We start from the raw sequence: 12,500 nt of genomic DNA on the forward strand, positions 1-12,500 counted from the left end.
AGTCAAAACTTATAGACTTGCAAAGGGTGATAAAATAAACGTGTTCTCATATCAAATAATAATAGCAGATAAACATAAATGTGTGTACAGTATTACAGTTTATAATCATGAATGACACCACTGAATCACCCTTTCGGAAATGGAATGAATAATTCAACTATTTCGTCAACATTACTGCTAGTAGAAGCTAACCTATAACGTTAAAGTCTAAAAAGCGGATGGGAATAGCTAATGTTAACATTACGGCTCCGCTTCAACCCTTTTTGCGATCACAGTATAAATTGAGCTACAACGTCACTCTTAATTAAGTTATAATTTTGCAACCCCAATCAAAGAGAATTTCTAATAAAACATTATAGACGGGCTCTGAGTACTCTTTGAAAATCTGGGTGGGAAATGCTGATTGGTTGGCAGTAAGCAATGTGTTGATTGGCTCCTCAGAAAGGCAGTAAAATTAGGGTCAAAAGTCCGTAAGCATTGCAAAATAGTTTCACAAGCTCGTACTTTCAGTGTTGCGCAGGAAAGCATCGCGTAGGAGATTCACACATGTACAAAGTAATTGTGCAGGTACATATTTTTTCCACAAGTGTACAAAATATTTTTACAGATCCGCATTTCGCCCCCACATATGTACAAAACATTTCTACAGATACACATTTCTTTCACACAAGTACATACTATTTCTACAGGTACATATTTTTTTCACACATGTACAAAATATATTTCTACAGGTACGAAATGTCTTTGCACATTCAGAACTCCATTTGCACAGCTGCAACACTTTATTACACATGTGAACATCTTTACACAACCTCTCAATATTAATGACCCTATTTTGACTCCATATTATTGTTTTCTGTGTTCTGTGGAGAAGAGAGTGGAGAATCTCATGCTAAACGATGACTATCACATCTTGCTTTGGTCTGTGACAAAAGCCATGGATAGAGTACTCAAAACGTGTGTGTGTGTGTGTGTGTAATGTGTGTGTGTGTGTGTGTGAGTGTGTTATATAGAGCCACACATGACGGATTTATGGCACTGCCACCTGGAAAAATGCAGCCGTCAACACAAACATCTTCTCTAATGTATTAGTTAGCCCTGGAAAAGCCATTAGCGCCACTATTAATGGCCCTCACTATCATGCATTCTGTTGTGAACATCTGCTGGGGCGATGCGGCCTCATTTTTACCCGTGTACAACATCCAAAACATGCGTCTGAGGCCAGCTGTTTCGTTTATTTATGCTGCACAGCGAATCGTTGTGTGGCATTTCTAAAAGTGATGGAGTAGTCAATCTTGACTAATGTATGGAGAAGAAATGTTACATCAGTGTATTGTGCAATTATCCTTCCTCTAGAGTGTTGAGGTGAATCTATTACATGCAGTGCTTTGGCAATAAAGAGAGGAATAGTCACACTGACAGGTCCGCATCATCAACACACACACACACACAAACACTAACAGGTTAGCATCAACAGCATTTGCCTCTGGGTTTATGGGGCCATAACGCTGCATGGAACACAAAGCACACACAACTGTCCCTATTATGTACTATATTGAACATTATGACCTGCACATGCATGCATCCCCACACACGCGCACACACACACACACACACACACACACACACACACACACACACACATACATACAGTATATATACACAGGATAAATACATTTTGCTCTGGTTATGTCTTAGTTTCCACCACTAACATATAAAACCTCACTGAAAAATAAATACATTTCAAATGGCTAAATAAGCAGCATTTTAGTGAGGTGCATTGGCTTGATATAGAGCACATCTGTAAACATCCTATTTCTGTTTGGTTTGTGAACTGTGGAAGTAGAGAGGGAGGGAGGGAGAGAGGGAGGGAAGGAGGGAGGGAGAGTTCTCCTGTCTGTGCTGATGAGTTAAGATGTGCTTAAGCATGGCTAGTGTGGGTACTTTATGTAGAATAATAAGCATGAACATAAAAGCAGACTGAATAGCATCCAGGCATTGTGGTTAGATGGAAGTGTTGGCTTTGGCCCCCAGGCACACCATAGTCAAGGCTATAAGATGTGTGTGCGTGTGTGTGCGTGCGTGCGTGCGTGTGTGTGCGTGCGTGTGTGTGCGTGTGTGTGTGTGTGTGTGTGTGTGTGTGTGGTTGAAGTGTTATATGGCCTGTGCCTTCCAGCACACCATAGTCAGGGCTATAAGATAGTGTGTGAGTGCTGCTGTAAAAATCACTGCCCTGGCTTCAGTAATGTGTATGTGGATGTGTCAGCGCTTTGGGTTTGCATATGCGGCTATATGTCTCTCTCCAGTGGCTTTAATGTGTGTGTGTGTGTGGCTGTGTGTGTTGTATCTTCCTCTGTGGCTGTCACAGAGCTGTACTCCTTTATCTCCCTCAGCTTGTGTGTGTGTGTGTGCGTGAGTGTTTTTGATTGAATTATTTTGCACATTTGTGTGTGTGCATGTGCGTGTGAGTGTGTGTGCGTATATGTGTGTGTGCAGCTTTTGTATCTCCCCCTCCTACCCCTGTTCATGTTAGTCAGATAAATCTGCAGCTTGGTGTAAACAACACTAACAGCCTGTCGCCACGCTCATACACACACACACACAGACACACACAAGCAGGCACGCTACCTCTCCTATTCCCCCACTCCCTCACAACACACCACATACCGCAACGTTTCCTCAGTGGCCCTGTCACCCACACACACACCCTTATTTGACCCCACATCACACATCACACACACTCGCACTTCAGACACACACACACACACCCTCACACATCACATCACACACCCATGACCACATTTCATCACACACCCATGACCACATTTCACTCGTCCCATCCCATGACCCGACCCCTTACACACACACACACACACACACACACACACACACAGTCCAGGCCCTTGGAGATATGATTGAAATGTTCACATCGCATATGCAGCACAAATAAACTCACTCACTCACAAGTATACACAGACACGCACATACATATAAACAAACAAACAAACAAACACACACACAGACGCTGACTCACTCACTATATAACACAGACACACAGGCCACATAATTGCTTGTTAGCCTCTTTGGATCAGTGGGCAGAGTGATGGAGGAAAAGAGAATCTGTCTGTAATCACATCATGGATCTTTAGCACACTCACACACACACACACACTCACACACACACACACACACACACACACACACATACTCTCTCACACACTCACACACACACACACACACACACACACACATACACTCATTTTGCACATTTTTCATGGTGTGATTCGTTCAGGTAGTTTTTGTGTGTGTGGCAGTGGCTGTGGCCCAAGGGAATGATCTGTTTCTCTTGTGTTGTGTGTGTGTGTGTGTGTGTGCGTGCGTGCGTGAGTGCGTGTGTGTGTGTGTGTGTGTGTGCGTGTGCGTGTGTATCTGTGATGGACGTGATTGTGAATATACAAGAATAGGGCTATGTTTGTTCCCATGTTAACATCCATCTAGCCATTGAAGCAAGGCTGCAAACAATTCCAACTGTCTGTGACACACACACACACACACTCATAGCCTAGCAGATGGGCTAGCAGCAGGTGCAAACACACTTACGCTCTCGCGCTCTATTTCTGTCTTTCACTTTTCTTTTGCCTGCCTGCCTGTCCTGTTTTCCCTTATTGTGAGTACACACACACACACACACACACACACACACAACTTTCTCTCTCTTACACAAACCCATATGCACCCATGCGCAGACACACTCTATCTATGCGTATGCGCATGCACATGCACACACACACACACATGCGCGCTCACACACACACATGCGCGCTCACACACACACATGCACGCTCACACACACACATGCGCACTCACACACACACACACACACACACACATGCGCTCACACACACACACATGATGGTGAGTGGGAGTTTGGAAAAGAAAAGGGTGGCTCACAGGTCTTTTGAGGTAACGAAAGTTGGCTGAGAGAGAGAGAGAGAGTGAGAGTGATACAGATAAATCCAAGGAGAGAGAGAGAGAGAGAGAGAGAGAGTGTGTGTGTGTCATAGAGAGGGACAGAGTAAGAAGAGTTGAGATATGTTGGACTCAGAGGGAGGCACAGTGGATATGTTACTCTTATTAGGTAAATATATTTTATTGAGCAGCTATGGATATGTTACATTGATATTTTATTGAACAGCTGATCAGATATTTTATTGATCAGCTGTGGATATGTTACATGAGGTAAAGATATTTTATTGAGCAGCTATGGATATGTTACATTGATTTTGTATTGAACAGCTGATCAGATATTTTATTGATCAGCTGTGGATATGTTACATGAGGTAAAGATATTTTAATGATCAGCTGTGGATATGTTACATGAGGTAAAGATATTTTATTGATCAGCTGTGGATATGTTACATGGGGTAAAGATTTTTCATTGACCAGCTGTGGATATGCAGTTTCTCTTTGATCTGAAGTCTCGCTAAACATCAATACAGTGTACCGCAACAACATCATTATAAGATTTAAAATGGGAATAGCTCTGAATATGTACCCCTAAATGACTCCTACCATCAAGGTACTTGTTTTATTATTCTATTACCCCCACAGATAAGGCCTGTTTGAAGTTTTTTGTTAGTGAGTGACAGATTAAGATTAACTGACCAATGCTGTGACTTTTTTAGTGATTGACAGATTAACTGACCAATCCTGTGACTTCTTTTTTTTTTTTTGTAGCCGGGAGCTTCTCCAGGAGATTGTGGATGCAGACCTTAGCAACGAAGCCTTCCCCTTCTCCTCTCACAAAGTGGTGACCGCTGCTGGACACAAGGTGAGCACACACACACACACACACACACCCAGACACACACACACATAGACACATACACACACACACACACCTGTAGGTAACACCCGAGCATTTATTATAGGTGGTTGGGACCTCTTGACGGGCTAAGCCGTGCATCTTCCCTTTTGTCATATAAGCTTTACCCATATTTTAAGTTTTAGAGGCGATATTTTATGACTAGGTCCCGTCAGAGCCCGTCTACGGAGAGCCTCCCCACTCTCTATTAATCCCATACAAACCGAATTTGGCTGCAGTTCACCAGAGTTCACCTAGATGGCGATCGCGGGCGAGTCCAAAATACATGGGGTCCTATGGAGCTACATGGCTACATTTATTGTTTTCACCTATTTAACAACTGAAACCCTCAGATTTTATTTTATTTTTCGCAAAATGGATATGGATTATCAATCAAAAGTGAAATAATCCGGGAGTCATGTCCTTTCGTTTTCTTACAGGTTGGGTCGTTGTTGCCCATAACACGCTAGCATTGATGCTATGCTATGCTATGATCATGCTAATGAATGATGTCATTGACACGTTTAAAAGGCTTTTTAGAACTTTAAAAAATATAATACTCAACCAAGTGTATTGTCTTTGCCTCCCCTTTCGAATACAATATTCAAATTACTTGAAAAAAAATTATATCCCGAGAAAAGTGGATTTTGAGGGGTACAGCTCTATAGACCTCCATTCATTCTGGACTCGCCCGCGAGCGCCCCTAGATGCAGTACCACACCGGAAGAGTTCCGAGAGTGAAGGTTCTCCCCTTATTAGACATTCTCTGGTCCCGTCAAGTGACTCACACGAAGATGTTTGGCCTCAGAGGTTGTCTGATCATCACAATAAAACACTAGCTTTTAAACGCAGAAATACTCTTGTCCCATATATATGGGAATCAGAACACCAGAGAATAAGGTTGTACTATATTGAAAAGGTTATAGGATAAATATTGATTTCAGAATAAAAGGAGGCGCGATAAGCTAACCTAAATGACCTTAGTAGGCTACTAAGAACACACCATTGGAAAAAGAGTTAAAGGAAAAGGAGGGATAGAAAATAATAAGTTCACGCTGTAGGCTACGATCCTGCGAGGATCCTTGGCTTCTCCCAGCAGCCTAGTTTGGCATGGCCTCTCTTGCGAGGATCCTTGGCTTCTCCGAGTAGTTTGCCTGGTGCGCTGAGCGAATGGCGCTTGCAGGTGGCCCGGTCAAGTTAAATGAAAGTTAAAGGCGAAACCCCAAACTACAGGGAAAGTCACCTTTTACAGGAGGAAAACTCCTCCCCTAACAAATCATTGGCTACTTGTTGGATGTGTTGGATACAATGGAGTCAAGTCAAGTCCAAGACATTTTAGTGTTTGTTACAATGGAAAGAACATTATATAAAAGGAAACAAAAACAGATATTATGGCTAGCATCTTGAATTCACTCTACACTACACACTACACACACTACACACAGAAAACATCATGAATTCATTTGATCGTAAACATGCTAATTATCAACCATTTCGTTTGAAAATTCAACAATGATGTTTTTTAATACTTCAAAAAAACATTTGATAAAACCTTACATTTTTCAGTAGCCATTGGTGTGTAGATTTGAACAAAGTCTAGTTTGGTTCTTACCGGGACTTTTACTGTCTGAAATATCCGATTTTGTTTACCACGCTCGGAGTTTAGTGCTGAGCTGGTGGGTGCCTATTCCCAACCTTTCTCACTGCACATCAACGGTTAGCCCGAGAATTCTCGTCGCAATTCAACATTCCACTGGAGCTAAAAGCAGATTTGTACAGAGTCACGGTAAAATGTACTTTTTGGTACATACTGTAGCTAATTAAGATACACTTATGGTGTGGGTGCTTGCTTTTCTTTAGGAATAAGCCATCTTGGTTTGTATAGAAATGAATATTAAGTAACACATACACGTAAGAGGTTGGACATATGGGACGGTTGGTAATATGTGACGTTCCGATATGTAATTTGGCATTACAGGTCACACATTGGTAGGCTATAGGTTACAGGTTATGTCTCAATATGAAATCCTTAATCATTCAGTTCAAAGATAAAATACATTACAGCATAGCATTATGACAGGCACTTTGTGTAGAACTTTGTGTAGATATGTACAGCACACATGGCCCGACAGGTCTAAATTTTTAGACCACACATGACCCCACACACACACACACACACACACACACAGTAGCTGATGGACACAAGGACAGATAGATAGACAATACACACACACACACACACACACACACACACACACAGTAGTGAATTCTGCTGGACACAAGGTGAACACACACTCTCACACAGTAGCTGATAGACACAAGGACAGACAGACAGACAGACAGACGGTTCAGCACTGCCCTTTTGTAATGTGTTGTTTACTAATTAAGAGACAAAAGGGATAAAAGGGCATGCCTTCCCTGTTTTGAGAGTCTCCTTGGATATATAACTCTCCTCTCAGACAAGGGTAAACAGCTTAGTGACACACACACACACACTATCACTTGCAGGCAGTCGGGTGTGTGTATATGAGAGTGGAAGTGAGAGAGAGGGTGAGAGACAGAGAAAGAAAAAAGGGCAAAATGAGAGAAAGAGCACTCTGTACTTTTCTACTTCCCCCTATATGTCTTTCTCTCTTTTCACACTTTTTCTTTCTTTCTGTCTCTTCTTGTTCACGCATTCTGCCACCACCACAACCCCCATCATTTCTGTCAGTCTATCACGCCAATCACTTTTTCACTCTATTTTTCTCTGTCAGTCTTTCCATATCTCCCCCTACCTGTCACTCTTCTCCTTCTGCTTTTCTCTCTCTCTCTCTCATCCCTTGTTCTCCTTTACCACTCTGATATATCTCCCCGTCACCTGTCCTGCTGATTTTTACTTACCCAAGGGCTCCTAACCAAGCAAGCAGACATTGGGAGATGGGACTAACCACTAACTCCATTGGTGTGTAGATTAGAACAAAGTCTAGTTTGGTTCTTACCGGGACTTTTACTGCCTGAAATATCCGCAGTAAAAGTAAAAGTTTACCACGCTCTGAGTTTAGTGCTGAGCTGGTGGGTGCCTATTCCCAACCTTTCTCACTGCACATCAATGGTTAGCCCGAGAATTCTCGGAATTTCTCTTCTCTGTTCATGCTATAATCTGACACATTAGCTTAGCTTAACATGATTAATCTTTCTCTTCTCTGTTTATGCTATAACTTAGTCTGACACGTTAGCCTATCTTAACATGATTCATCTTTCTTTTCTTTGTTCATGCTATAACTTAATCTGACACATTAGCCTAGCTTAACATGATTCATCTTTCTCTTCTCTTTGTTCATAGCCTAGCTTAACATGATTCTTTGGAAATGGGTTACACTAGTTAGCCCATAGCTTCTCTTTAGTTATTGGCTAGCTGTAGGCTAATTGGTGTAAACTATTTCCAGTGAATATAATAAAGTAATATATTATGCTAAGCTAGGCTAAAGGTGACTAAGTTAATTGCACACAGAGGGCATGTGGAATAGACACAAAATAAAGCAAATTTCCCAAAAACTCGATGTTTCCCTTTAAGTCAGTAGGGAAAGTGAATATTCAACACGACCAACCAAGACAAGCTTCTGTGGTCCCAGCGAGTCAGTCAGAAGAGCTGATGTAGCGTCCGTGATGTAGCATCAGCCTTCACAGTAGTCCTCCTCTGTGAGAAGTCAGGAGTTCAGTACCATCCAGCTGGGGAAATGGGGGACATTTTAGATACAGCTGCACTTATCTATAGTCCCTTAAAGAGGAGTTTCAGTCACAGGAACACACAGACACCCACAGATAGGCCTACACATACAGAGGAACAGACACAGATAGATACACACACACACACACACAGGACATGCACACACTCAGCTCAGGATGAAGTTATCATATAGCCCCCTCTGTCAGACTAGACAGATCTATTTCAGATCCTCCCCTTAGGCTGTCACCCACACACACACACACACTCTTACACACACACACACACACACACACACACACACACACACACCTACACACCCACCCACACACACACACACACACACACACACACACACACACACACACACACACACACACACGTTCTGTCCCATCACTCTCATTCAACTTTACACACGCACATACTTTATTATGTCTATCTCTCATTTTCTCCCTTAATGCTTTTGAATGGCCAATCTAGGAACTCTCCCACCACCCTGTGTGTGCGTGTGTGTGTGTGTGTGTGTGTGTGCGTGTTTGTGTGTGTGCGCGTTCATGTCTGTGTTTGTGCGTGCATGTGTATGTGTATGTTTGGGCTGGACACAGATATGCTCAGGTGTCCCTGGCCAGTCAGATGTTTGTTTCCGGGGTGTGTGTGTGTGTGTGTGCGTGCATGTGTATGTGTGGGCTGGACACAGATATGCTCAGGTGTCCCTGGCCAGTCAGATGTGTGTTTCCGGGGGGGGTGTGTGTGGGGGGGGGGGCAGTGGGGGCTGGATATCATCTCCAGGGTCTGGGGTGAGCGACGGGCGGCGGGCCAGATGGTCAGACAGACAGGGGCACCTCTGGGGCTCACTGCTCCAGTCGCATTAGTCACACCTCTGTGCCCCTCTATCTCTCCTTCTCTATCCCTCCCTCTCTCCTTCTCTCACACTTCTTAAGCTTTCACTATCCCTCCATACCTCCTCACCTGTCATGTCTCTCTTAAACTGGTTTCTTTCTTTTTGTTTTTGTCCATCACTCTCCTCTCATTCCTCATCAAATCGCTCTCTCCTTCTATTCTCATTTCTCTCTCTCCTTCTCTCTCTCTCTCTCTCTCCTTCTCTTCTCATGCCTCTCTCTCTCTCTCCTTCTCTTCTCATGCCTACTCACCTCTCCTCTTCTATTTCTTTCCTCCTCACTCGTCCTGTCTATCCTCTCTCTCTTTCTCTCTATCTTCCTCTCTTTGCTTTTCTCATACCTCCTCATTCCCCCTTTTCTCTCTTTCTACCCTCCTGTCTTCCATATACACTTTTTCTCCTCCTCCCTCATCTTCATCCCTTTCTCATTTTTCCTTAACATTCCTGTTCTCTCCTCTTTTTCTCCACTGTTGTTTCTCCCTCTCTCTCCTTCTCTTACTCTCTCCCTCCCTCTACCCTCTCCCCTCCATCTCCCTCCCTCCTTCTCTCTCACTTCTCTCTCCTCTACTGTTCTTTCTCTCCCTCTCTCCTTCTCTGTCTCCCTCCCTCCTTCTCTCTCACTTCTCTCTCCTCTACTGTTCTTTCTCTCCTTCTCTATCTCCCTCCCTCCTTCTCTCTCACACTTTCTTTTCCATTTCAGTTTTCCCTCCCCACCTTTTGCCATGTCCCCATATCATTGTCCTCCTCTCCTTCCAACTACCTTTAATGCATTCCCTCTCTTCCTCTCTCTCTTTCTCTCCACATATGCTTGATGCCCATCCTTGTTCTCTATCCCTTTCTCTCTCTCTCTCTCTATCCCTCTATCTCTCTCCAGATGCTTTATGCCCATTCTTGTTCTCTATCCCTTTCTCTCTCTATCCCTCTATCTCTCTCCAGATGCTTTATGCCCATTCTTGTTCTCTATCCCTTTCTCCAAATGCTTTATGTCCATCCTTTTTTCTCTATCTCTCCGTCCGTCCCATTACACTCTCCATTCATCAGCGGGGCATCTGAGTGGCCGCTAATTAACGAAACACTCTAATCATGAATCATGAGCTCCTTCAATCACTCACATTCACAGTCTCCAGCACTCCCATCCAAAGTCACTCCCCGTCAGTGTCAGTATCGCACATGGCAGGGCAAAGCTGGACAGGGCTGTTGGTCTGACCACTGTTTGTCATTTGTAGGATTTTGACCTTTGAACTTTGCATGACCAGCAACAGGGTTATACAGATGTACAGCACATACATGTAGATGCTTTTATCCAAATAGACAGTGTCGTGTGAGTACACACAGTTATACAGTACATATCTACAGTATATATTGTGTATGTATTTTGTATATATGTGCAGGGTTCCCACGGCTCATGGAATTTCTGGAATATCATGGAATTTTGGAAAGTCTATTCCAGACATGGAAAGTCAGGGAATTTTATCATTTTGGGGGTAAAGTCATAGCCTGAAAATATCCAGACTCTCGTTTGTACATTTCATTTGTCTGGCCACTTTCCATTACCAAGCATTAACTTCCTTAAAGGCGAGTACTCTGTTGAAGTTTAAAACTATTGAATCTGCCCAGAGCCACTCTGGATCTGCCATAACCAATCGCTAACGTTTGGTCGTGATGTATGTCTGGCTCAAACTAGCGCACAACCTCAACGTCATCGTTCTCAGCTACTCCCTCTGTTCGCTGATTGGACCTGCAGATTTTTGCAGGAGAAAACTCGTGAATATACTGTACCACAGACCCAGACGACGTACTGAAGGGAAATTAAAATTGAGCGGAAGTACATAGGAGGGCGGAGTCAGGCTAGTAAAGTCATGGAATATAAGGGAATTTTGTTGTAGCAGTTTAAAATGTACTAAAAAAAATACATTACCGGTAATACAATTATATTTCACTCAGAATTAGTGTATATCTGGTTATTAGTTTTACTGCTTTCTTGAGTATTTGTGGTTAGTCCAACTTTGTTTATTCAATGCCCATTTATTCATCTACCGCTCTAAAAAAGTAAAAGATTTTTGAACGCTATGCGACTGTTCAGAAATCTTTGGTAACCTTCATTATATAGTAGGTCATGAAAATTCATTTTTTTTGTCAGGGAAAGTCACGGAAAAGTCATCGAATTTTACATTTCACTTAGAGTGGGAACCCTATATGTGTATGTATTGTGTATGTATTGTCTATGTAAGTGTATTTATATGTACAGTATGTGGACGGTATGGGAATCCAAACCCATGCTATTTGTGTTGTTAGCTTCCTCCTCTGCCCGTTGATTTCCAGGGCCATGACTAGTCATTTGTGCATGCACATGGCAACTGTGTGTGTTTCTACCAGAGTGCACTGGAGCTGCCTACAAAAGAACCACAGAGACTGGGACCATATGGGAACTTTATGAGGAGGAACCTTTTTAATGCGAACCAAGTTACGAGTACCCCCTGTGGACCACATGTTACATATAAGCCAGATGGATTGTTGACTGTACACTGTGGGCACATTTGAAATGCAGCCTATTGGAGATTGTGGACTGTGGGTACAGCTGTGATGTGATACTGGTCTCTGTTGGTCTGTCCGTAAGCTCTTGGGATCTGGCCATCTGACATCACTAACACATGGTAGAGCTTTTCTCCATCAACGACGTACATCCTTAAAAGTGCCAAATCAAAGCCATCCAAAAAAGTGCCAAACCACAACCATCCTTAATAATAGAGTCGATAGAGCCAAACTACTTCCTCATGAACCACAAAGGCCATTGAGTGAAAATTAATATTGATTATTCATTGTCAAAATGCATTGTCTATTCCAATGACATTTTCCCCAAATCGGTTTTCATTAGTCATGTCGAAGAACCTGATGCCCTCTATCCTGCCACATTTGGATTTGAGACATCTCCCAGTATTGTTATTTCCCTGACCTCTGCCAAGGGACGTTTAAGTTTTCTGTGCGGTCTGTCCGTGTGTCTATAAGAAGGATTTCACAAAGACCACCATCCT

General features: G+C 42.9%; 1 protein-coding gene across 1 annotated transcript in view; it reads left to right on the forward strand.

The window, feature by feature from the left end:
• The window catches only part of sardh (sarcosine dehydrogenase), a 78,138-nt gene that overhangs the window by 54,202 nt on the left and 11,436 nt on the right, over nucleotides 1–12,500 (forward strand). Inside the window, exon 17 of the mRNA XM_042059454.1 lies at nucleotides 4,738–4,831. Coding sequence (XP_041915388.1) covers nucleotides 4,738–4,831 — 94 coding nt within the window. The remainder of the gene's footprint in view (nucleotides 1–4,737; nucleotides 4,832–12,500) is intronic.

The sequence above is a fragment of the Alosa sapidissima genome, chromosome 13 (genome assembly GCF_018492685.1).
Source record: "Alosa sapidissima isolate fAloSap1 chromosome 13, fAloSap1.pri, whole genome shotgun sequence".
Classification (NCBI taxonomy): Eukaryota; Metazoa; Chordata; class Actinopteri; order Clupeiformes; family Clupeidae; genus Alosa; species Alosa sapidissima.